The 27,130-nt window shown below is 39.6% G+C and overlaps 1 protein-coding gene across 1 annotated transcript; it reads right to left on the reverse strand.

Annotated features, from left to right (window-relative positions):
• Positions 1-217: 217 nt before the first annotated feature.
• On the reverse strand, positions 218-9,939 carry LOC146001392 (uncharacterized). The gene is made up of 3 exons (XM_083138706.1): positions 9,465-9,939; positions 4,222-4,507; positions 218-1,790 (listed from the first exon to the last, which is right to left on the reverse strand). Exons 1-3 carry the CDS (start codon positions 9,937-9,939, stop codon positions 218-220), a joined length of 2,334 nt encoding a protein of 777 aa, XP_082994832.1.
• Positions 9,940-27,130: the final 17,191 nt, after the last annotated feature.

The following is a 27,130-nucleotide window of genomic DNA, read 5'->3' on the forward strand; positions in this document are numbered from 1 at the left end:
AGTAATTATTTATTGAGTATTTCAAAATTGAAAAATACAGTTTTCTAGTACACATGGTTACTTTTTATCGTTAGAAGCTATTAAATTAATTACAATGATGTAAATGACAAATACATTTTTTTGCAAGTAATTTTTGCTAATTTCACAATCTTTTATTTGTATTTCGTTGAAGGAAATAATCGACTGATAGGCTTCTCTCAAATAGTTAATTATTTCACTACAGCTGATGAACACAGTAACAATACAATTTCATTAATCTGTCTTTTACACACCAACTCTGGTTTCCATATCGATTGATTCGACTTATGAAACCTATTGACTTAAAGTTACTCTCGTTTGTTGCGAAATTGATGATACTTTCAAAAACTCCCCTACCCGGATTCACTTGAAAAATCAAGGATAAGTCTGTAGCGAGATTCTCCTCAGAACTTTTAACGCATTGTTGTGGAACAATGATCCTAGCTTTTTCTACCGTACGCAACTTCAGTTGAGCACATTGTGTGAAGTTCTTCAGCATATGGTTTAAGTGTGCTACCATATAGTCAGCAGCCTCTTGCACTATGGGTTCAGTAACAGATTTGTCGCGAAACGAAACACACGTACACCATTGGCGACTTATGTGAGCTTCGTCGCAGGTTCTGTTCTTTGAGATCGGAAGAAACAAACTTACTCCACGAGGAAGAGTTGCATTGCCGTCAACAAGGGTTCGTGTCCTTTTCCCTAACTTACTGCTCTCGATAGAAGATAGATCCAGCAGGTCTTTCAAAGTTTCATGGAGATCAAACGGTGACGTCAATCTTCTCCCGTTTACCTGAACATTTTCAACAGCGCTAGGGTACCTCTGCTGAAACCAGCTGGGGAAAGAGAGGAACAGAAAAGGCAGCATTTCCTCTGTTCTTCCTTGAAAAGTCCTTCTAATATCGCCACTCCTTATACCGTGGTCACTCATGAATATAAGAAGTGTGTCGTTCAAGCTTTCAGAATCTAAAAGATCACTCAGAAGGGTCGAATAATTGTCATCGCCTAACTGAATGTCGTTCAGCCATGAGTGACTCAGACTTGTAGTCCAATAGAAGGCAAAGGACAGTTTGGAATCAAATTTCATGGCGAACTTTCTGACGTGGTCAAGGATCTGTTTGACTGCTTTTCGAGGGCCCACACAATACGGACAATCAGCATGGGGTGGATATCTACCCATTTTCAGTTCGGCGTTCATCATATAAGGCCTTAGGTAATAATCCGTTGGCTGCTTCTCAAAACCGAACGTAGCTGTGTTGAATAAGCCTAATTGCACACAGTCTTCTCCGAAAACTGTTCTGTAGCCACTGTTACTAAAATTCTTCCAAATCCAAGGGCAATCGTCGAACACATCTCTGAAAGTAGGCCAACATTTTTCTCTTAATTCTTCTACTGTCAATCCTGACAGGACAGGAACCAGATTTGGAAAGGTATTGTCTGCAACTTTGTTGTATCCCAACATTTCGATTGCATTTAGACGTCCCTTCAGGACTGAAACGGTTTTCGGCATTTGCCTATGTAAATTCAATCTGGATACTGAATCGACACCAATAACTATCACACTAACACCGCGATGGTTCTCTTTTTCGGGTAACTGTTGTGAGGAGGATTTCCCTTGAGTATCTGAACATCGTCTTTCCACGGCAGGTTTAAGTGGAACGAATGCGTGGCTGTCAAAGTATATCCTAATCTCGTCTGCATAGCATTCAACCTGTACAAATTCTGAGTGGATTACTACATCGTCTTCAAAAGGCACACAAGTCAGGTTACACCTGTAGAAAGATGTAACAAAATTTTAATACATCAACACACACACTATTCACAAATATTCAGAAAATGCATAAAGTATTGAACGATCCATGAAGATAGTTACACTAACTTCAAAGCCGAATGGTCAGAAACGAAAATCCTACTTCAACTGTCAAATATTACTTCAAAGAAAGTACTTTCTAAATTCAATCAGATAATATTTATGCTGGTAATGTCAAAAGTAACAAAATAAACTGGAAAACCCACAGAAAAACTTTAATGAACCTGGAACAGTGGCGGCGATTGAGTGCAGAAACTGGGGAGCACGGCAAGAACACTTTACTTTTAACTATGAACCACTCTTCAATTGTGGGGGGAAAAAGTCTCTCAAATTCATTGTTCATTAATCAAGGACAAATTCTACACTACGTAGAACAATTCCTTCAATCATAACATATAGTTTGGATGAAAGTAAATAATAGATATGAACATAAATTATTGGAAACCATTCACTTGTGTCACCTTACATTATCAATTCGGTGATAATGGACATTTAATTGTACTGTAATACGGAGGCGCAAACTTCACATGAATTTGGGGGGGAGAGATTGACAACAATATATTTTTTATGTATGATGTATAATACTTCTTGAGGAATTTGGTGGGACAGAATGTGCCTCCTTGTCCGCCTATGTTGTAATATATACAGTAAACCCCCGTTAACACAAACTCGCTTAAGACGAACACTCGGTTAACATGAACAAAATGTTGGTCCCGGCAGGTATGTATTATATCTTATAGAAAGTTTTATCGGTTAACGCGAATTTCGATTACCACGAATTACGAAATGTTTTTTAGTCCGTTGCGTCATTAGATCTCATTTAACACGAACTTTCAGAGTTTTTCATAATTTTTTCTGTTGTTCCTCTGTCGTTTCTCTGCTAGGTATGCACAACAATCTCTATCATCTTGTCAACAATCAACTTATACAGTATTGTAACCAACAGATTCAGATCAACAATGTGTTCAAATGTGTTTCTCTATTGTTTAAAACATAGCCAGTACGAGTAACATCAAAATTTAAACTTGGGTGCAATTGCTCGACAATCGCGATCATCGCGTCAACAATGAGCTTATACGTAATTAACCAACAAATTCAGTTGTGTGTTCAGATGTGTTTATTCTACTCTTTAAAACGTAGCCAGTACGAGTAACATCAAGTTGCAAGCGGTAAGACAGTAGTCATGGCCAAGAGGAAGCAGACAGGCATAGATCTGCAAACAAAACTGAAAATCCTAGAGGAAGTAGACCGTGGTGCATTGAACAAAACGACAATTGCTGAACAGTATGGAATTGCCAAATCTACATTATCTACAATACTTAAAGATCGTGAAAACATTCTTAATCCTGCTGCATCAGGTTCCGGGAACAAATCTAAGCAACTTCGCAGTGCTAAGTAGAAAGATGTCGAAACGTTACTTCTAGAATGGTTCAACCATATGCGCACTTCAAATGTACTTTAAGTAGACCTATAATTCAGTCAAAAGCAAGTGAGATTGGCAAAAATTTAGACATTCAAGATTTCAGTTGTTTCGCTGGTTGGCTGTACCGGTTCCAAAAGACACACTCAATTTCATCATTAGTGATTTGTGGTGAAGCAAATATAGTTGATGAAGAAGGTTAATGTGTAGAATGAACTGCATTGCAACAATAAAATTTGAGTCTCCGGTTAACACGATTTTTTTTAATACGAACTCTTGATTTTTCGGTCCCTCGGGAATCATGTTAACGAGGGTTTACTGCAGGAGCGTATATTCTAGGCTAGCTAGGCTATCTGCGAAGCCTGAAGCCCAAAAAATAAAATTCAGGTGAAAAATCGATCATAAATTGTAAATATTATTATTCATATCAGTGAGATGATGATGCTGATTCTGGAGTTGGCAACTTGATTTCTTATGACTTGGCAACCTTATTTCTTAGAAGTTGGCAACCTGATTTCCTATGAGTTGGCAACCTGATTTGCTATGAGTTGGCAATCCGATTTCCTATGAGTTGGAAACCTGATTTCCTATGAGTTGGCAACCTGATTTCTTAGGAGTTGGTAAATTTATTTCTATTCATAGCCTAGGACCGCGTGACATAGTGAGATAGCCCAGATCTTGGTCTCAGTATACGCCACTGGTTTACTGTATTATGTTGGAACGATGTAGTCATTTTTTCCAGATTCCACGGTGAAGTAGTCTGTGTATGGAGTTAAGAAACCAGAGCTCGTAAGTTCCATTCCTGGGTAGTCATACCTTTGTGCTTATTCCTTCTCTACTTCATCAGTCCAAAATACATTCTCAAAGTCGCGATTAATTTAGGGAAAATGGTAGAAATGAAGTAGGAAGCAAGGGTATTCTCTTATAACGTAAAAATATATAGGCCTAACCAAAATAGAAACAAACTACTTACAAGAACCAGTCATCAGGGGGTTGCCAAACTCCTTCCACTCTCCAAAGATTCCTATAGCAGCATGTGAAGTCATAATAGTTTACATTGTAATGGTGAAGAACCTGCTTGTTAACTGAGAGGTGGGTTAAGTTGGACTCCACCAGAGGAGGCTTGTCAGAGCATTTCAGTGGCGGTAGCTTTTTCAGGAAACTCTCTATGCTTGGATCAAAGGCATCGAAGTCAGGAATCCGGCACCCAGCAGTGTCCACCAGGTATTTTTCTCTTTTGATTGACTTTGATTGGAATCCTAAAACGACAATGTTTTAATAATCAGATAAAATATTTTGGACGATCTCAAGTGTGGAAGAATATGTTTAGCTGGGCTCTGTTTTGGTGACCATGGCTTCTCTCTTTGTTTCCTTCTCTTCTTCTCTGTTAACTACTCTCTCTCTCTCTCTCTCTCTCTCTCTCAATTATGACAAAAATAGTTTTCACCTCGAAGTTTCATTTGAGTAATGATATTTGAAACATTTCCATTAATAGGGGTAGAATATACATAATAGAATGGTCTTTATTTAAGCAGGCGTGGAGGGGAAGGGATTCCAGTAGCTTACTTTTGAAGCATTTGAAGCATCGGTATATTCTTATATCTATATTTATTATATTACATAATTTATATCTACACCAAAAAATTAGCAACCAGAAAGGAAATGCAGAAACCAAAAGGGGGAATTACCCTGCATCTCCCTTCAAACACCACATGACTATTGTTATTTGTTGTGAATGACTAAATGAGTTAAAATTTTGGGGTGCGTTGGCACATGTGACAATTTTTCACCTTAAAAAGTATATGAGGAGAAATCCTCAGTCACAACAGAAAGATATATGCAGTGTAGAAACGTCGAAGAATACAAATGGAATTAAATATATTTTATTTACTATTTAAGAACAAAAACAGAACATTCCTTCATGAGATTATACTATATTTTGTCACAAATAAACGATCAACCATCAGATCAGCGCAATATTAATTTGAGTACGGCTTCTTCTGTAACTCTGTTATTGCAGAACAGCGACGCTACATAACAAAAAAAAGTAAAAAGAAGTAAAGTGTTCCCCTGTGCATAGCACCACGCCATGAAGGCGTATAGGGGGTGTGGGGGTAACGCCCCACACTTTCTTGATCCGGTCGTGAGTGGGGGTGATGTGATCAGCATCACGCCCCTGACCGCCTTTACCCCCCAGGGTTTCCCCCAGGTACCCATGTTATTCGACGCTGGGTAGGCGCCGGGGCCGCTTCCACCGTTAGAAAAGTTCCCGGATTTGAACCGGCCGGGGATCGAACCCGGGACCTTGAGCATGGTAGTCAGACGCGTTACCGACTTTTTTTTTTTTTTAAGTTTTATTTCACTATTCTGTTTACATCTATGGATTTTTTTTCCTACATGTATACATACAATTACATTACATCCAGATATTTACCAAAATATTGTGACATTCGGACATTTTGTTTATTTGCTTGTTTCCATCTAGATCTTTTAAGATACATTGTATATAGGGTGATATTTGGTTCAAACTTTTTGCTATATATATAGTATACTGTATGTGCTATTAGCCACACAATGGCATTTTGTTTCTTCACAGGGAAATATTTAAAGTCTGGTAATATACAAATTTTTGCTTGAAAGCATTGTGGCGATATACGACATATTTTGGCAAGGCACATAATGAGAAAGGCCCAAATTTCTGAAATTCCTTTACATGTAGTGAGGCGATGTTCATTTGTATCAACCTCTCCACATTGTCTACACTCATTTGTTGGTAGTCTTTTTATTTCATTTAGTCGAACATTTGTTGGAACTAGATCATGCACCAGGGTATACCACAAACTTCGTATGTCCGTGTCAAGGAAAGGCTTGTGGACATTTTGCCATACATTTGACCAAATAACATTAGGAAGTTTTTTTTCTATTCGACTCTGCTGCAAAATAAGTTGTCGTTGAAAATGTTCATACAGATATTTTGACAGAGTATTCTCCTTCAAATCCATGGGAAACTCCACATAACTCCATTCTTGTACAAAGATTCGTACATACATAGGGTTCTTTGTTAGTCGAGACAAGTTAGGTGGATTTTGCGGTGGAAACGTATCGGTAAATATACGCAACCACATTGATGTAATCGACCGTTCAATTAAGTACAATTTATAATTTCTAGCTAAAAATAGCGACTTACATTTATTTTCAATATTCCATAGTTCTAGACCACCTGTCATTTGTGTTTGGCACATAATCGGGAAAGGGACCCGAAAAAAATGTCCGTACCACATGAACCATCCCACAGCAGACTTTATTTGTCGGAGATATTGCTGTGTGATTGGCAACACTTGAGCGACATAATTTAATTTACTAAAAATAAAAGTGTGTAGGAACCAAACACGCTGAATTAAATTGAGTTGTCTTCCTCTCATTTGATAGCACTGTAACCTGATTTCGCTTACAATTTTCGTCCAGTTTAGATCCAGCATTCTGGATTCGTTAGCATGAAAAGTAATGCCCAATATTTTGAGTTCGTTGACATATTTTATCCCTATGTCCGGATTGTCTTGCTTCCAGTTGCCAACAGGTAAAGCCTTTGATTTTGTCATGTTAACTTCCGCTCCACTGGCAGAACAATACAAACACATTGCATTTAGTATATTTTGAAGCTGGTTTGTTGTTGTTACACAAGCTGATAAATCGTCTGCGAATGTAAACACTTGCGTTTCAAGGAAAGCACTCGCTGCCGGTGGTGCTCGGCACTGAATGTATCGAAGTAGCGGGTCCAAGGTCAAAGCGAAGAGAAGCATACTCAAGGGGCACCCCTGGCGAATGGATCTCGTCACGTGTATTGCAGGCGTCACGAATCCATTGATAAGAAGACGGGAGGTTGCCTTTCTATAGAAACTTTGCAAAACAGATATAAAAGCTTCACTGAAGCGATAGGCTCGAAGTACCTCAAACAAATATTGGTGAATTACAAGATCAAAAGCTTTTGTAAAATCAAAGGATACTATACAAGCTGCGTTTTGTTGCATTTCATAATAATACATTATATCACGTATACCTGCCACCGTAGAAAATATATTTTGAGTTTTACTGACACATGTTTGCCGTGAACTGAGTAAGGAAGATAATATAGGTTTCAGTCTATTAGCCAAAACTTTGGCCATAATCTTATAGTCACAGTTTAACAAAGTAATGGGCCTAAAGTCAGTCACTGCACTCGGACGCGTTTTTTTGGCAATCAGTACAATTATACCTTCATTTTGAAGCACGCATTTGTTTCGAAATGCATCTTGTATTATCTTGACCAATTCATGTTTCATAATATCAAAAAAACGTATATAAAATTGGTAGCCTATGCCATCGTTGCCAGGAGTGCGCTTAACGTTACAAGTACGCAGTGCTTCATACACCTCATCTACAGTGACGTCACTGTCTAACAAAGTTCTGTCTTCGTCCGTCAAAAAATTATTTACCGATGTGAGCAATTGTTGTACAGCCAATTGATCTACTTCTTTACCCGTATACAAATTATTATAATACGTGTAAAACGCCTGTGATATACCTTGTTGATTGCTATGTGTATCTCCGCCGGGATCGACAATATTGTTTATCAATAACGCTCGCCTTTGTTTTTGTGTGTGTACATAGTGAAATAAAGAGGTTCGTTCATCTTGCAAGGATGACGCATGAGTAGTTCTTATCTTTATACTCTCCAAGTGATGCCGTTGCAACGTAAGGATTTGTGCTTTGTATTTTTGTATCTGTGGATAATGTTCGGTGACATCAGGTCGCATACATAACTCATGTAAACATTTGTAATAGAAGTTCAACATTAAGTTCCGGTCACGTGCACTTTCTTTCCCTAGCCATTGAAAATAGGATTTAATTCGTGGTTTTACGTATTTTACCCACCACGTATTGTAATCAGTATAGTGTTTTTGTTGCCGGCACCAATACTTCCATTTTTCTTCAAACATTTCATTAACATTAGGCAGTTGAAGTACGGCAGAGTTCATTTTCCAATAGGACGGACCCCAAACTAATTTAGATTCTTGTAGATTAATACTCATTCTGATTGCTATATGATCTGAAAAAGGTACCGGCAAAGCATCTATTGTCGTCACATATTTTATAGTATGACCAAGTGTATATAATCTGTCCAGTCTAGAACCTGCTTTGTTATTGAAATAGGTAAACACTATATCCTTTCGTTTTTCGATCCAGATGTCCTTCAGCTGTAAATCGCTGATTAAGGTCGTTAATGCTAAACTATTTTGAAACTTTCCTATACAATCACATGATCGCAGCACTTGATTAAAATCACCACCTAGGATGATACACGAATCATTATTTGGAAGTAAATATACGATCTCAGATTGGTAAAATTGCTCTCTTTTCCATCTGTTTTGCTGTCCGGAGGGGGCGTAGATATTAACAAAAGTATAGCGTTGACTTTGAAAACTAATTCCCCTCCCATCGACTAATTTCTTTACATTTTTTATTTCTATACCACTTTTGATTATAATTGCCGTCCCTCTCCCGCTTGTCCCCAAGTTTACAATAGCCTCGTACCCATACAGGAAGTTAAAATCTACAATACAAACTTCCTGCAAGTATAAAATGTCAATCGAGTGGATTCGGACAAAGTCCGCAAGCAATTTGCATTTCACTGGTGTCAAGATCCCATTGATATTAAGGGTACAAAGACGAGTGCTATAATTCATGCACAATAAGATATTATAAAAAACTGTATATAAGAATACCACGTAAATGTGCATTTTTGGTGCTCAATTACACTAAGTATTAGTCCGAAGTGTTTTCAGAATGATGATATTCGTTCATGTGCATGACACAATTTACACTATTTTTTCTACCTGTTATTATAGCAAGATTCATCTTGTAAATCTCTAACATGTAATATATAACATTACACTGTAGACACTAAGAAAGTACACAAATTTATGTCGCGCACTACACCCATAAATCACTCTCATCTCAAAACGTAAACAAACAAACATTTCTCCTTACACTACCACCTAATGGAGGGGGAGGGAGAGGCGATCTGAACCCACATCTAATTAACATTTCACTTTTGTTGGGTCTTCCTGCTGTGTATGACAGACTGCTGGCTTAGAGACATCCTTGTACATTTCTTTTTCTTACCTTCTGCTACCGCTTTCAGTCGTGAACTGGTGCGTTTTTTTCTGTTTCGTTGACCTTTGTCCATAACTTGCTTATCATCTGTGGATTCCTCTTCGGTTTGGGAGTCATCTCCTGATACCATTTCTTGCGATTGTAACAAGGGAAGGGGGGGAGCAATTTCAGGTTGGTCATGTTGTTCACTCACGTTTTCTTCTGCTAGTTTCAAGGTCGTTGTGGGCGAGGAAGCGCCTGGCAGGGAAAGCTCATCAACTGCCTGGCTCTTTTCACCTTCCGATACACAGCTGTTTGCGGGGAGGGGAGGGGTCATCTTATCGCTAATCGAGGCTTCAGGCGTGACCTGGTGGTTACTCGAAAGTTCCTCGCGTTCAACTTCTGCAACCCATGACGAAGTGTGACCTTCTGTTGTTAACAAATGGGAAGTTTCCGTTGCTGCTCTCTCTGATGAAACTTTGTTCGTCGGAGGATCCAGTGGCGTCTGTGGGGCACCTTCCGGTTCTTTTACATCTGGGTTCTTTGGGGATTCTTTCATTTCTATGTCCAGGGTTGTCGTGGGTACTTGAAAACTTGTAGGCTGGTATGGCAGTGGTTGTTCTGCTGCATCAATATTGATTGGTGATCGGTGGATGGCTTCCGCATATGTTGAGGCTGTCCTTCTTCCTGGTTTTCTACGCTTATCACAACAATTTGAGAGATGTTCTGTAGATTCACATATCCTGCACGTAATCTTTTGACCATAGTACGTTACCCAATATCGATCACCTTTGATATTGATGTACGATGGAATTGGTTTTTTAAGGGTCATGCGAATTCGCTTTGTACCGGTTCGCGTAGGGTATATATGTTCATCTGTGTACTTTTCATCGTCAACATATTTCACATCACCATATGTTGCCAGTGTCTGTTGTAGAACGTCCATTGGAAGTTCCATAGGAACTACATGTACATTCACAATTACACTATTTTGATCCGCCCATTCCAGTTTTACCTCATGCTCCCCATTGTCATCAGTGTATACTAATGTGCCTCCCGATCGTAATATTATCTGCTCGCCTAACACTCGCGATATTAGTTTTATAAACACACACTTACGATATTGATCGATTTCAATACTAAGCACTTGCTCTTCTGTTAGTGACAAATTCTGCTGTATCCACCGATGCAGTTGTATCGATGTCGGTTTTTGTCGCACATTCGTGAAGACCAATTTCACAGTATTCACTCGCCGTACAGACATGGTTCAGAACACAGAAGGTAGACTTAACCGGAATTTCACTCGCTTGCACGTAAATGCTCGACACGGACCGCACGTAGAGACGATGCACCGCGTGCCAGTGCTGGCAGCGAACTGCCGACTGAGCCACCGCTGCCACTGCTACATAACAAAACTCAAATCAAATCTTAACTCCATCAGAACTGATAATGTAAATTACAGATGAGTGAAATATCACTACTTTTAATATGGAGAATATACTATTTGGGTTTTTAAAAAAAGTAAATAATATGCATTTACCAGGCACGAAAAGCTTGCTTCGAAGTTTAATATATTGGGTCGCAACACAAAGAAAACATATATTTTGGTTTATTTTTATGTGTACTGCAGCGCCAACAGGAATGGATGATGTTTAGCACAAAATGTTTTGAATACTATTTCAAGTTACACTCACCCTCAAATCCTTGACTAGCCCAGAAGAGAAATGCCAAGATCAGGAAGACAAGCGGTGCACATCTTCTCACCAATTTCTTCCTTAGTATTGCCTGTAAAACATAAATTAGGATAAGTAGAGCATGAACTCAGGTTTATTTGCAACATTCACATAATACCGGGTGTCCCCAAATGAAGTAATTATACAATTTTGGACTGTAATGGAAATAAAACTACAAGAAAGATTCAAGAAATTATATTTCTACAATACATACCAACTGTAAAAAAGGTAAAGGTAAAGTGCTCCCCTGTGCTTAGCACCACGCCATGAAGGCGTATAGGGGGTGTGGGGGTAACGCCCCACACTTTCTTGATCCGGTCGTGAGTGCGGGTGATGTGATCAGCATCACGCCCCTGACCGCCTTTACCCCCCAGGGTTTCCCCCAGGTACCCATGTTATTCGACGCTGGGTGGGCGCCGGGGCCGCTTCCATCGTTAGAAAAGTTCCCGGATTTGAACCGGCCGGGGATCGAACCCGGGACCTTTAGCATGGTAGTCAGACGCGTTACCGACTGAGCCACCGCGGCCAACCAGAACTGTAGAAGTTATATATAACATGGTCAGCAGGCACGTATCCAGGAATTCCTTTCGGGAGGGTTGGATACAGTTTTTAAGGGGGTATAGATAGGAACTCACAATTGTATGTTTAAGGCCAGTGGTGGCGATTGGGTTCCAAAACGTGCGGGGGGGGGGGGGGTGCAAGGAAATTTTACTTTCTCGACAAGGTTTAGCATTAAGAGGCCCATAGTGCAGAGGCAAAAAAATGGGGAGCAACTGTCCCCTAAATCGTTACCACTCTTTAAGGCTGCCATTTTAATCAGAACGTGAAATCGGAACGTATTTTACCACTCGACTCCTCTGTTTCCATGCATTAACATTGTGTGTCGGAACCATCTGAGTATGTGTGTGTTTGTCCATTTCTTCTCATCAGGCATCAAAACATCTACGATGTCTTTGTGTTTTTTCGAAGTTGTTAAACACGCACGGGATGGACAATTCACTTGACAACGCGAGATTCAAACTGTAGGCTGCAAACTGGATGTAGACAGTTCTCGAATATTTCTCTCCGATTTGAGTCTGAACATCACTAATGTGTCTTGTCTCCCATGTTTGCAGTTCTTATAAAAGACGAAACCCACCAAATTGTTCATATTCAGGCCTAAACACTCGCAAGTGTTCAAAATTGTGTCACAGCAGTCTTGTCATGTATCGGCACGAAACAAAGGAAGTATTCTCGAATACAACTGGATCGCGAAAAAATAATGCACAGTGAAAACCCTTCCGTTCCAACACATCTCATGTTTCGTCTCCCAATATGATCAAATGCTTACTAATTTATTTCCAGTGACGTGCCCAAGGGAGAGTTGGTGTTGTCATACCCCCATTTGACCAAGTATGAAAAAAAAATTTAAAAAAAACGTCAGACAGGAAAAGATGGCAATATGAGGACTGACCACCAAAAATAGTATGAATAACCCATCTCCCTTTTAAATATCCTGGGCACGGCACTCTTTATCTCGAACACATTTTTTAAAATCAACTCACCAGAAGTTTTTATCATTTCGTATTGGAGACTGAAGTAAGATGCGTTCTTTCTGTAAGTTTGGATATATTCCTTTAGGGTGCTGTCGTCTGCCTTCCCACCTAACCTTAACAAAGCCCTAATTTTCCATCCTTGTGACTTGGATCTTCAAGACTTAGGAAGATTTCAGACCGAAGGAACACACGATACATGTCGTTTGGAATGAGCCAATCAACAGCAACGTTTCACACCGTAGCGACACAAAAGGCAGAACAAACCTACGTTCGACTTGTGAAATCCTCAGGCGACATGGTGTGATATCTTCCTTAGTAGGCCGCTGTCATCATGACCTCGAAGCGGCAGCTCGTGTTGACTACAGAAGTAAAATGTCTCCTCAACTGGTGGGAATGTCCCTCAGTTTTCCTCTTTATTTTCTGTGCTTGTTAATTAAACAGGCAACATCTTATGATTTTAGACATATGTAGACATTTTAGCGAAAAATCAGTCTAAGTCAAGGGTGGCTCGGTGGTTCAGTTGGTAGAGCAATGGCGCGGTATGCCAGAGCCCTGATTCGGGTCTGCAATTTCCGCCAAAATGTCTACATATGCAATATCTTCTTGCTTTCTCTTCTCAACATTCGTAAAATTTTCAGCTGTCCCTTTACGGTAGTTAAGTGTTTGTGTATGAATCGAATCCAGTACGCTTTAAACAAAAGTATTTTTTATGCCATGAAATTCTCGGACTGCATACACGAAATTTGGTCCGGGCACATCTAAATCATCACTCAAAACTTCGTTTTTCAGTTGATCTGTGCAGCATATTTATTTTTTAATAAACCACTCCAATACCCCGTACTGTTGAAATATTCACTTTAGAGAGTGAGTGAGAGAGAGAGACCTTCGATCTCTTCGGCCCTCGACCCGAACTAGCACTGCACTGAGGCTCCGGAAGTTCCGCTGTCGTCAATGTCTTCAGCTTTGGACCCAAACTGAAACTAGTACAACTTCGTTACTTTACGGTATTTGGTCCTTTTCATTTTCGAATCACTAGATCTTATAGAGCTACCAATGGACACTGACTGATCACTAATCGACTGTATGAACTGTCACACTTACCCCCGAAGTCTCAAATTAACGGATTCTTGTACAGATCAACCGGGAAGTTGAAGCCGCGTATTTATATCCTCATTCTTATTATATAACGTTCCGCAGATAAAACGATTCGTTAATATTGACAGTTGTTCGACTCCTTTTCTTGTTCAAGAACGTTCCCTCTCGCGCTTTCCAGAGATTAAAAATTACAACGAATCGTCCTACTTATGGCGCTACCTTTGTTGTGCAACTTCCACATACTGACAAGTCTTTACGTAGTGCTCAAGTTAGCTGCAACAACACCGAAAGCGCAAGAAAAGTTCACGTGCAATATTATCAACAACAGGATTATAGGACATTCTCTGTCTTGCCTTGATAATTATTTCTCTTCTTAAATTATCGTCACATTATACAAGAAGATAAAACCTAATTTTATGTAGTATAAACTGAAAACTTTCCTGAAGAATGGCTAGAGCCCCCCGATCCCCACCTTGGACACTAACAATAACAAGGTTATAGAACATTCTCCGTCTTGCGTCGGTAATTATTTATCTCCTTAAATTATCGTCACATTATTCATGAAGCCAAAAACGTCATTTTATCTAGTGTAAAGTGAAAAACATCTGGGTGTGGAGGGGTTGTAGGGGATTCGAGCCCTCTGATCTTCACCTTGGATACGCGATATTATCAATAACAGGGTTACAGAATATTCTCCGTCTTGCCTCGATAATTATTTCTCTCCTTAAATTATCGTCACAATATATAACTTCACACCACAAGAATCAAAACACTTCATTTTATCTAGTGTACACCGACAACTTTCGGGGGATCTCGAGCCCCTAAGGTTCCCCCCCCCCCACCTCTCGGATACGTGGCTGATGGTCTACCCCTAAGGGCCCCCTCTTGGATACGTGCCTGATGGTCAGTAGACCTCCACATGCGCTCAGCTGGTTGCAACATGTTTAGATATGTCATTCCTGCACAGGTTTGCCACTGGTCGAACACTTGAAAACAATTCCTGTCTCTAAACATCTTAACTTAACCGACCAGTGCTATTTCGCGTCGTCGGCGGCTGCCTGTTGTACAATCTTTTGAAATTTCGCTGCGCTACAGTTAGAGATCTTGTCTTTGCAAACCACATGACACATACACGCTGCTTTTTTACTGTGGAGACACCATATTTGCAATACAAAGACATATTACAACTGTCGCTGCCACTCGTCAATGTCTTGAAGTAGGGCAATGTTGCCAGTCTACTTCCACAGTTACCAACTATTTTCTTCTGACAAACTACGTATTTCCTATACACGTATTGTCATTTTATTTTTATTTCACTCCGAAGTTGTATACTTCATTTGTGGACACCCTGTATAATATACGTCTACTCATGTGTCTACAGTACTAGCGTAACGTGTAACGAAACCTAGATCCTAACTTCGAATCCTGATTACTCATCCAGATTCCGGGTTCGAATTCCGGCCTGGACATGGATATTCTTTGTGAGTGTCAATTTCATCACATCATCACTCATCCTCATTTTCGCGATTAGCCAAACGTGGCAGAAAAGCAAAGCCAAATGAACCAAATCAATCAGTGGTCACTCGTTCTTATCGCCACGATTAATCCTAGAGGCGAAAAACCTGCAAAAAAATTCTCAAATGGAAATGTAAAATTTTGAAAGTTCGTGTGTTGTGCACCAATAAATTTCAATCCAAAAAGTTACAAGAGGTTAGAAAAGACATGTACAAATATTTTATGCTTCTTGCACAATTATAAGCTCAAGAGCCGGTTTTACTACTTATCCTCAGTGGCGGCGATCAGGGGGGGAGGGGGCAGTTTCCCCACCCACTTTTTGCCCCCGCACTATCGCCTCTTAATGCTAAGCCTTGTCTATTAAGAGAAAGCAAACTATCCTTGCTCCTACAGTATTGGCACCCAATCCCCGCTACTGTTTGCCCTCATAAACAATGATTGATTGATTGAATGATTTGGTTTACTTTACTTCGCTTTTTGTGCCACTTTTGGCTAATTTGCGAAGATGGGATAAGTGATGATATGATGAAATTGATGAATGGACACTTACAAACATCCATGCCCAGGCCCGGATTCGAACCCGGGACCCCTGGCGTCGCAGCACGATGTGTTAACCATTTCGCCACGACGGCCGGCGCACAAACAATGAATACTCCAGGCTACAGAAATTACAAACCTGAACTTTTCTGGCAAAAAATAAAACGGTCAAGTCCAGACATAACGCCAGAATCTTCATAGTTTTCTTCTGCGGCATATTGAGTACGTGGGTGTCCACCACAAATCACCAACCAACACTGCAGCTTGCGATACCTTGCACAGTGAACGTTCTCGTGTTCTGAACCCGATGTATGCCACTATCATCCAATGAAAGTATGTTTACAAGTGTGACGTCAGAAATGAAGCTAAACAAGTGTCAATTCCTCATTAGCAATGATAGGAATGCAGAGAGATGCATTAAGGTGACTATTAATTCAATATAACTTCTCCTTACTACTTGTATGGTGACTCAGGCATGGAGAATCTACATTGTATGTATAACATGTTTTATTATGAGTGAAATAGAATCTAGAAATACAAGTAGTTGTTAAGGTCACATTAAAAGTTTTAGTCTATATTTATGCGCTACATGCAATGCAGTGCATACACAAGCAAAACTAAAGAAACTGCAGATAATTTGATAAAGTTCACTAAATTGACACATTACACTATGCATATTGCAAACAATCACTTCCATAAAAGTAATATTTGATTGCCTTGAGTTTCTATCGCAAACGATTTCGCGAAGTTTTACGGCCTCAAACTCCCTCAGCAGACCGTTGGCAAGTAATGCAAAAGGTATGTTCGGATCGAATTTTAAGCGAAAAGTGAAATTCGACAAAAAAATTTTAATTTTCGATTTTCGATTTGAGGACATCACACTTGATATCAGTAGAGATTAAGTTAGATTCCAGACTCATAGCCACAATTTTTTTTTGTATTTTTTATTTCCACTGCTTTAGAGTATGTTATACGAGTATTACGTTTATTTTACATCAATTTCTGCATCTTCTTTTAATAGCGAGGATGAGTAAAATAGGCGAAATTATGAAATAGCTCTCCTGCGCTTTGCACCATGCCATGAAAGCGTATAGGGGGTGTGGAGTTAGGGCCCCACACTTTCTTGATCACGGTCGAAGGTGATCAGCACCACGCCTCTGACCGCCTTTACCCCCCCACCCCGGACTTTCCTCCAGGTACCCATTTTATACGACGCTGGGTGGGTGCCGGAGCAGCTTGAACAGGTGGAACAAAATCCGGTTCTCCTCTGCCAGGGATCGAACCCGGGTCTCCATCATGGTAGTCAGACGCCCTAACGACTTTTTTTTTCGTGAGACCCCAACGCGGCAGCCTTCCTCACACATCAAATTCATACAATTCTAATTTTTGTCAGGACAGACCAACACAAACATCCATGTCCGAGCCGGGATTCGAACCCGGGACGCCTACGTAATTCGACACATCAGATGGGACTGCAGACCAAATGTCTGCAATTTCCTGCGATAAGAAACTGCATTGAGACTGTCAAATCAGTTATTTTCCCCCTCGAGTCATCTTAAAGATATTTGGTTTCTAAAAACGCAGTGACACAGGATGAACAGAAAAGTATCAATACTAGCGTGACTTCGTGACTACATACACACAACTTTGTCGGGTCCAGCACACCCTGCTCCCCAACAAGCATCCGGCCAGCAGTGTCCTGGATTTTCACTTACGAAATAAAGCAACTCTAATCATACCAAAAGTTGATTCATCCCCCCCCCCCCCACGTGAACTAACAGTTGGGCTGAAAAGTTCGTAGGCTAACATAGTAAAAAATATTTTTTTGACAAAATTCGATTTTATTATTCAATATAGTTGCCTTCGAGGGCGATACAACGATTATAGCGGTCATACAATTTTTCGATGCCATTTTTATAGTACGATTTCTCTTTAGCCTCAAAATAGGCCTCAGTTTCGGCGATTACCTCTTCATCAGTGCTAAATTTCTTTCCAGCGAGCATTCTTTTAAGGTCTGCAAACAGGAAAAAGTCACTGGGGGCCAGATCTGGAGAATATGGTGGATGGGGAAGCAATTCGTAGTCTAATTCATATAATTTTGCCATCGTTTTCATTGATTTGTGACACGGTGCTTTTGATCGATTGTGAGCACGCGCGGCACCCATTTTGCACACAGCTTTCGCATGTTCAAATATTCATGCACAATATGTCCAACACGTTCCTTTTATATTTTTAAAGTCTCAGCTATCTCGATCAACTTCACTTTACGATCATTTAAAATTATTTTGTGGACTTTTTTGGTGTTTTCGTCGGTAACAGCCTCTTTGGGGCGTCCAATGCGTGCATCGTCTTCGATGCTCATTTCGCCTCGTTTAAATTTAGCAAACCACTTCTCAACGGTTGATTTTCCTGGTGCAGAGTCCGAATAATGTTTATCAAGCCAAGCCTTGGCTTCAACAGTATTTTTTTTCGCCAAAAAGCAATGCTTTATTAACACACGAAATTCTTTTTTATCCATTTTTTCACAATAACAAAAGCTGCTTCACTCACAATGCTATATCTCACGAACTAATTATCCGGCAGCTGTGAAATTTATAAACGTATCTTTTGAAGGTTAGTACTAAGTAAAAATCACATGGATTTAATTCTAGTAACGCCATCTATGAGTCAGCCTACGAACTTTTCAGCCCAACTGTTATATTATACCCATGTGTTTAACAATATCCCATACTGAAATGGTACGATATATTTTAAATTTTGTACTAAGAAAAAAGCCGCCTCATCTCGTTACCCCGAAGGCATTAATTGGTTGGTTCACAACTTCACCACTAAGAATCGTATCGAGACGACACATGGCAGCCTTGGTCTCGTTCTCGTTGAGAGTTTTAATGTCTGTCTCGTGTTTATTTGTAAATGTCTCATTGACAGTCTCGTCTCTATTTATAAACATCCGTCTCGGTTTGGGAGGGCAATTCTCGTTCTCGTCTTACGTCTCGAAAAATATAGAATTAACAACGTATGCAAAGGTTTATCATTATAAATACAAAAAAAAACTTTTTTTTTTTTACTCCTCGTTTCGACGGTACGAACCCTCGAAAACTGAATATTATCCTCCTTATATATGCAAACCAAAACGCAGATTCAGAATTACCAGGAATGAACTGGCGTTGTAATTATTATACACAAAATTCATGATTTATCTGAGGAAGTCGCATGTTCCAGGTTTGACTCTCGATCTGGGCATGACTGTTTCCTTGTGAGTGACATTTCATTGAACTGGAAATTGTTACATGGGAGGATGTTTGCTCGAGACTTTGGGGACAGCTAGGGGGATGCTTCATTGTTAATGTTAGTGTCGCTCATGAGACGAGACATTTTCCGTCTCGTCTCATGAAAGGAGATGGGACAAGTGACTGTTGTCGAAATGAAATGGGACAGAAGAAAAAGTTCGTCTCGTATCGTGGCAGGTTGGGTGATACTTAGATTGTGCTTGTTGGCGGTGGGTCAAGTGTGTATGTGTGTGTGGGGGGCAGTGGCGTGCCAAAGGGGGGGGGGTTGATGGGGTTATAACCCCCCCCTTTGGCCAAGTATTCCTAAAAAAAAAGAACGTCAAAGGTATAAAAATATGGCAAAATGAGGGCCGACTATCAAGGAAAAGTATACATAAGCCCTACCATTCGAAAATCCTGGGCACGCCACTGGTGGGGGAGGGTGTTCTCGTGCACCCCGACTTCGAATACTGCTTGTAGTCATTCCACTTCATTGTAGCGATTAGCCAAAAGTGGGAAGAAATGTGATGTTAGAGAAGATCAGTGGCGTACGCAAAGGGGGTGTTACCGGGTTTAACTCCCGCCCCCCTTGAGCTTTTGAAATATTATGAAAAATGCTGTTGGAAAAAATAAAAATGGCCAATTTATCACAGTCAAAAGATATCCAACAATACTACTACTACTAATTATAATAATAATAATAATAATAATAATAATAATAATAATAATTTGAATTATTATTCCCATGCAGCACAGAGAAAAGTACAGCACTCCAAACACACGCATCTTTAAGAGTGAATGCCTTGAAAACAAACACGAATTGCTGAAAATAAAACAAGATGAATTTAAAAGAGAAAAAAGTTGTTTTGTATCTCAGCTGCAACAATGTTTAATAAGCATGTACTTTTTTTCTGTGAAAAATGAGAATTAACTAAAGAAAATTCTTGGTTCATTGTAATCAGGCAAAGACTAGGCCGACAAGAATACACAGTCACCAGTCCACCTTCCCATTGTTTACCGTGGCAAATTTGAATTTCTGAATTCGAACGACAATAAGCTGATCTATTGTAAAATGTTTTGTTGGTAAGAACAGCAAGAAAATCCAGATGTGATTTATCGTTCATAATTCAGTGGCGTGGCGTGGATTTTTAAAAGTGTTACCGGTTATCAGTAGGACATTTAAGGGAGACTTGGGCGCCTCCCCACCTCATGCCCCCCCCCCCCAATGTCTTCCAAGTAGTTCATATAATATTAATCTGGTACGTATGCAATTCAATACTAGATTTTGGTAAAGTTATTAATCAGAAAAAAAAAATGTTGACATAAGGACTAAAGTGAAATCGCAAACATTGGTTGTTGACACAATAATACGTAATTTGATACTTAGAGAAACATCGAAGGCTACTTATAGAGCAGATCAATCCGTCTTTGAAAATAGTTATATGATGCTGGGATCCCGGGTTCGAAACCTAGCTTGGGCATGGGCGTTTGTGATGTCTATTCATCAATTTAATCATATCATCACTCATCCCCATCTTCGCAAATTAGCCAAAAGTGGCACAAGCGAAGCAAAATCAATCAAATCAAATCAAAAAACTTCTATGATGCTGTCATAAAGAGAAGTTTTTCATTTGAATTTGAATTTTTGGGTGCGTCATGGTCATGGTCCATGTTATCCACATCTGAATTCGACACTTTTTTTTTTCACCCGAAAATAGAGTACATGGCCAACAAAAGAGTTTAGAAAACTGCACACATCCACATAACCACGGATAGTCGTTATACCACGAAACATTGAAATGTCGGTCATATCCAGCAGACGACTTGGTTTTTAAATCGTTAAAAATAGGCTTTGGCCTCCCTTTCGCCACAATTTCGATGTTTTCTGCAAAATAACGAACCGAAAGATTGCTTCAAAATATCTTCTATCGCACGATTACACACACTGTCCAGATAGGATGAACCCGCCACCTCGGAACTCGGGGCAAGCTTCATAAATTAATTGACAATGCCCGAAAACAACATAAAGACGAAAGACACCAGTCACAAAACTCCCACTGCACAGTCCCTCCCACAAACCGTTGTTTACTTTTGTAACACGTGAAGCACCCTCCTTGCCCCCTCCCCTCTCAGCATCGGCCCTTCCCCAATATTTCCTTCGGAACCTGCAAGAAGTCCAGTTCTACTAATGTTGCCATCTTAGTTCTTTTGAAACCAGATTTGCCCAAATCGCGAAACATTTTCGTTTCAAATAAGACGTATGTAGAGTAGATGTAGTCTTCATCTGTTTCCTAACTACTCCCACTCCCATGTTTCGCTAAATCCACTGAAATCTCATTTCTGACACCACTACTATTTCGTATATTTTACGTCCTTTGCTACCTTTAAGGCTTTCGCTTTATAGGATAATCGTGACGATGACGATGCGTGGTGAATTATTGAAATAAAATTATTATTTCTTTGTGTATGTAATTATTAATTTTTATAATTATGTAAGTAAAATAATAACAACGAACATTGAAATAACCATTTCTTGCTGAGGATTCGAACCTGCGACACCTGACACTTCAGAGCGTGCTAAGATAACAATCTGGAAATTATGCTTGTAAGTAATGTTTTCACCCAAAAACAGTTCTACCACCTCAAAAACATTGCTTCAATCCGAAATTATTGCATTCCTGCGTCAACGTATGTCAATGTCAATCTGTATTATCAACAATTATCACAAATTCCTGTAACCGAAATAATATTATATGTGTGAAATATAGAATTTTAGGTTGACATTTTTAGAAGGACAGACCCCTTGACCATACCCATCCCTCTCCTCTCCTTCTCGCCCATGATGTCGAAGAAGGACAAAGAGGACTTTCATAATCGCTGATATTTAGTGTAAATACAAATTATCACTTGGTAGTTTGCTTTTGCCCCAGTGTGATTTGATTTTTTTAAATTTTGATTTGGCGATTTAAGTCCACTTCATGAACAGTAATGCTAATCGGGACAGTTTAAAGTTGGATCCGAACCACTTGTGCCTCCACCGGGTATCGAACCCGGAATCCCTTGATTATAAGGCGGTGACGCTACTAACACTGCGCCATCGTTTCCCAGTGTGACTGGACACCTTCAGAGTAAGATAGACCCGATTAGGCGACTTAGCTCTTTTCTGTCAATTGAATATGGCAACACTGGTATGTTTCCTGTAAGGATCACCGGCAACTGCGCCGGCTAAACAGCCCGCCTCCTCCTCCCGCCATAACAGTCTTTACCGCTACGCCAAGTCTTCCTTTGGTGGGCTCAGGGTCCTTCCCTCATGTTGCCTGTGGAGCGTACCGGATCAGTCCTCCTATTCGCTTTTGCCGGTGTCAGAAAAAATGTCAGTCTGCAATGTTTACTTTACGACAATATTACCAGTTTATGTACGTAATAATATTTTAAGACAGGTTCTTCAATTCTTTATATTTTAGTGTTACCTGCGGTAACAGCGGCTACATGCACGCCACGCCTCTGGTTCATATGCATGTTAGATTTTGAGGGCGGTATTGGCGCGTTTATCATAAATCTATACAGTGTCGTTTGGGATCCGTGGATATGTCAAAACTATCTAAGCGACCGTAATGTTGAATTTTTCAATTTTTTTTTTTTTTGCAAAAATTCCCGCTGTGACTTTCTCGATAATTGTGAAAATTCCTTGCTTCGTCACTGTGTGTCGACGATATTGTGATATTGTGAAGCTGCATCTATATCTACATCACAAAATAATGTTGAAGAAGTGCTTTGTGAATCACCTAGAAGTGATAAATGTCTTTTAACTTACTTTTGAACACAAGAATAGACTCAGTGGAATTTAGCAACATCTGTTCTACATCGTGCCTCATAATCATCCTGGGTCAGTTCCATAGGTAAAGGTAATGTAAATTTCCTCCTGAATATAGCACCGTGCCATGAAGGCACATGGAGGGGTGGGGCCCCACACATCGGTCATTTTGGAGGTAATGTGATCAGCACCACACTCCGGCAGCCTTTAACCCCCAGGGTTGCTGACAGGTATTCATTGATATGAGGCTGGGTGAGCTCTGGAGTCCCTAGAAAAAATCCAATCAATTCCGGGAATCGAAGCCGGATCTCCAGCGTGGTTGTCAGACGCCCTATCGACTAGACCACCTTGGCTCCTTGTATGAGTTCCATACTTTGATTATTTAAATTTATTTTAACATACGGTATTTTCTTGTTTTTATGAATTTTCTTCACACTTAAAATGTCTCACCTCTTTGACTAAGCCAAGCGTCAGGTTAACCTTGCAGCAGGTTTTATGTATCAATCCGCGCGAGAACTGAGCTCAGAATCTTCCGTGCCAGTCTTTCCTCAACCGCCGAGCTGCTTACATCGGAGACACTGAGAAAATCTACAGTATTGCCAACCGCACAACACATCAAAACCCGCATGCATGTCAAGTGGATTGTATTTTTGCTTCTCTTTGTCTCCTGAAACATAACATTTTAAAAGTACTTTCTGCGCATATATTATTTAATAAATGTGTCATTAATATAAGAGCGAAACAACTTCTAAACATGAGAGCATGTGTGTATATTTCGAGACAAGTATGTCGTAACAAAGAAACAAAACAAGAAATGCTCCTAGAATTTATTAAAAATCGAATGACTAGAACGTAAATTCGTTCTATTACTTTCATAAATATATTAATGTAGATCTATTACTTAATAGTAGTAGTCGTATTATTATTAGTAATTAAATTAATTAATTATAAGTAAGCCTATTATTAATTAATTGTGAGTATTATTAATCAATGAAAGTATAATAAAACAATGCCAATGTGAATTTGGAGGAAATTTTAGAAATAACTCCCTCCCTTGATGAAATCCTGCGTACGCTACTGGAGAAGATACACACTAAATTAACCATGCGTTCTCATCGTTGCGGTTAAACAAAAAGAGACGGAAAAGCGACGTAAAAGCGGGCTAAATACAAAAATTTGCAATATATATATTAACTGAAGAAAACTGTCATTTACTGCAGGAAATTTAAAAACTCCCCGTACCTTTTTATACCGTATCACCTCTTATATTGCAGAAATGGCGTGTAAACCAGAGTATTCAAAACGTATTATCTTAAAATTTGCGAAGAAAATATTATGACGAAAATAATTGTAATTCCAGAAAAGGCATTCCTATAACATCAAGTTCTTGCCAGTCAGATCCAACCTATGTAGACAAGGCTGTTCACGTGTTCAGCCATTGACTGTTACAAGTTTTGCTTTGTCACCCTAATGGGTAAACCCTCTACCGAGAGGCTGAATGGACATTTCCACTCAATTTTTTTTACAACAATTTTAAAAACTACACCCTGGAAAAATGACCCCTACAAGTTCTCGCGTTTCTCTGCGTCCAGTTTAAGACAAAAACGAGACTTCCAAAGTTGGGAGGCTAGCGTTGCGCTGAAAACACGCCGCCGCCATGTTACTACGTCACTCCTTAGGGAGAGCTCGTTTGTCGTCTGCTTCGAGCGTCCAGTTCCGGATGGGTAGCCCACGGTGAGCGAACACGTGCAGCAGTTTTACAAATCTGTACCGATTTAAATAATGGAAGAAGGAGCGATAGGAGAAAGGAAAGCTATGCTTTGTAATGATCATTCTTCTATGAAATATCCGTGCTGCTCACGTGCAAGATAAATGAAAGGGTTCAGCTGCGTGTGTGTTCTCAGGCCATGCGAAAAATATTGCATATAAAATTTGTTGCTGACCAGACACTCAAAAATATTTTTTAAACTTATATTTATCGATATATAGGAATTTTCACATTCTTCACTTTATTTAAAAAGCATATTTAACTTTCTTTTCCATAAAGCAATTTCAGTTTGTGTTCCATTTCCGTTGCGCAAATTATGATCAAATATTTTTGTGCAGATAAGAGAAAATACACTGAGAAGATTACATTAGTTGCACAGTACATATCTATACTTAGTTTTTGTATAAGTATTACAAGGAAATAATGTGTATAACCATTGCCGTATTTAAGGGGGATTCAACGGGTCCAACCCCTCTCTTGTTTTGGTTCACTAAAATTACCAGTTTCCTTGTTCTGTCCGCTTGTTCATAAAAAAATCCTTCGGACTTATTTCATTCTCTTAAATTAGAGACGTATAGGACGGGATACGGATGGGAAGGAAATTTCGTAATTCCACTCACCAGATGGGACTGCAGACCAATATCTGAAAGTTCTTGATAGTTTCGGAATTTCTGCGATAACAAACTGCATTGAGACTATCAAATCAGTTATTTTTCCCCCCTCGAATCATATTAAAGAAATTTGGTTCTTAAAAACGTAGTGACACAAGATGAACAGAAAAGTATCAATACTTCGTGACTACAAACACACAACTTTGTCGGGTCCAACATCCCCTCCCCCCATGCTCCCCAACAATTTTCCGGCCAGCAGTGTCCTGGATTTTCACTTCTGAAAAAAAGCAACCCTAATCATACCAAAATTTGATCCATCCCTCCCCCCCGTGAACTATATATACGCCCATGTGTATAACAATATCCCATACTGAAATGATACGATATAATTATTTTGAATTTTGTACTGCGAAAAAAGCCGCCTCATCTCGTTACCCCGAACGCATTAATTGGTTGGTTCACAACTTCACCACTAAGGATCCTATCGAGACGAGACATGGCAGCCTTGGTCTCGTTCTCGTTGAGAGTTGTAAATGTCTGTCTCGTGTTTATTTGTAAATGTCTCATTGACAGTCTCGTCTCAATTTATAAACATCCGTCTCGGTTTGGGAGGGCAATTCTCGTTCTCGTCTCAAGTCTAGAAAAATATAGAATTAACAACGTATGCAGAGGCTTATCGTTATAAATACAGGAAAAAACCTTTCTTAATATATTTATTATTATTATTATTATTTACTCCTCGTTTCGACGGTACAGCCCTCGAAAACTAAATATTATCCTGCTTATATATGCAAACCAAACTGCAGATTCAGAATTACCAGGAATGAACTGGCGTTGTAATTATTATACACAAAATTCATGATTTATCTGAGGAAGTCGCATGTTCCAGGTTTGACTCTCAACCTGGGCATGACTGTTTCCTTCCTTGTGAGTGACATTTCATTGAACTGGAAATTGTTACATGGGAGAATGTTTGCTCGAGACTTTGGGGACAGCTAGGGGGATGCTTCTATTGTTAATGTTAGTGTTGCTCACGAGACGAGGCATGCTCCGTCTCGTCTCATAAAAGGAGATGGGACAGAAGAAAAAGTTCGTCTCTTATCATGGCAGGTTGGGTGATACTTAGATGGTGGTAGTGTGTGTGGGGGGGAAGGGATGTACTCCTGCACCCCGACTTCGAATACAGCTTTTAGTTATTCATCTTCATTGTAGCGATTAGCCAAAAGTGGGAAGAAATGTGATGTTAGAGATGATAATTAATAAATAAATTATAATAAATTAACCATGCGTTCTCATCGTTGCGGTTAAACAAAGTGACGGAAAAGCGACGTAAAAGTAGGCTAAATACAAAAATTTGCAATATATATATTAACTGAATAAAACTGTCATTTACTGCAGGAAATTGAAAAACTCACCGTACCTTTTTATACCGTATCACCTCTTATATTGCAGTAATTGGCGTATAAACCAGTGTGTTCTAAAAGTATTATCTTAAAATTTGTGAAGAAAATATTATGACGAAAATAACTGTAATTCCAGAAAAGGCATTGCTATAATATTAAGTTCTTGCCAGTCAGAACTAACCTATGTATTCGCAATGGACAAGGCTGTTCACGTGTTCAGCCATTGACTGTTACAAGGTTTGCTTTGTCACCCTAATGGGAAAACCCTCTACCGAGTGGCTGAATTATAGTAAATACTACTATACTGCTAGGGCATAATTCATCTCCAAGAAATGGAGCACAGATTTTTGCACTGGAAGTTGTAAGATACTTGTTTTACACAGTAGCAAGTGAATTTTCTGTCGCTTCCGCGGCTCATGCTAAGTTGTCGGGACGAGCAGAAGCCCCGCCTGCACGCATTTCTAAGTGAT

This window comes from Lepisma saccharinum, chromosome 17 (genome assembly GCF_977018435.1).
Source record: "Lepisma saccharinum chromosome 17, izLepSacc3.1, whole genome shotgun sequence".
NCBI classification, from domain to species: domain Eukaryota; kingdom Metazoa; phylum Arthropoda; class Insecta; order Zygentoma; family Lepismatidae; genus Lepisma; species Lepisma saccharinum.

Excerpts from the sequence above, each read along its gene's own strand:
- LOC146001392 (XM_083138706.1), bottom strand. The coding sequence starts at position 9,939 with ATGAAAGAATCCCCAAAGAACCCAGATGTAAAAGAACCGGAAGGTGCC. Across the intron at positions 4,508-9,464 it reads TAAGCAAGTTATGGACAAAG|GATTCCAATCAAAGTCAATC; the intron begins GTCAACGAAACA and ends TTGTCGTTTTAG. Across the intron at positions 1,791-4,221 it reads CCCCCTGATGACTGGTTCTT|GTGTAACCTGACTTGTGTGC; the intron begins GTAAGTAGTTTG and ends ATCTTTCTACAG.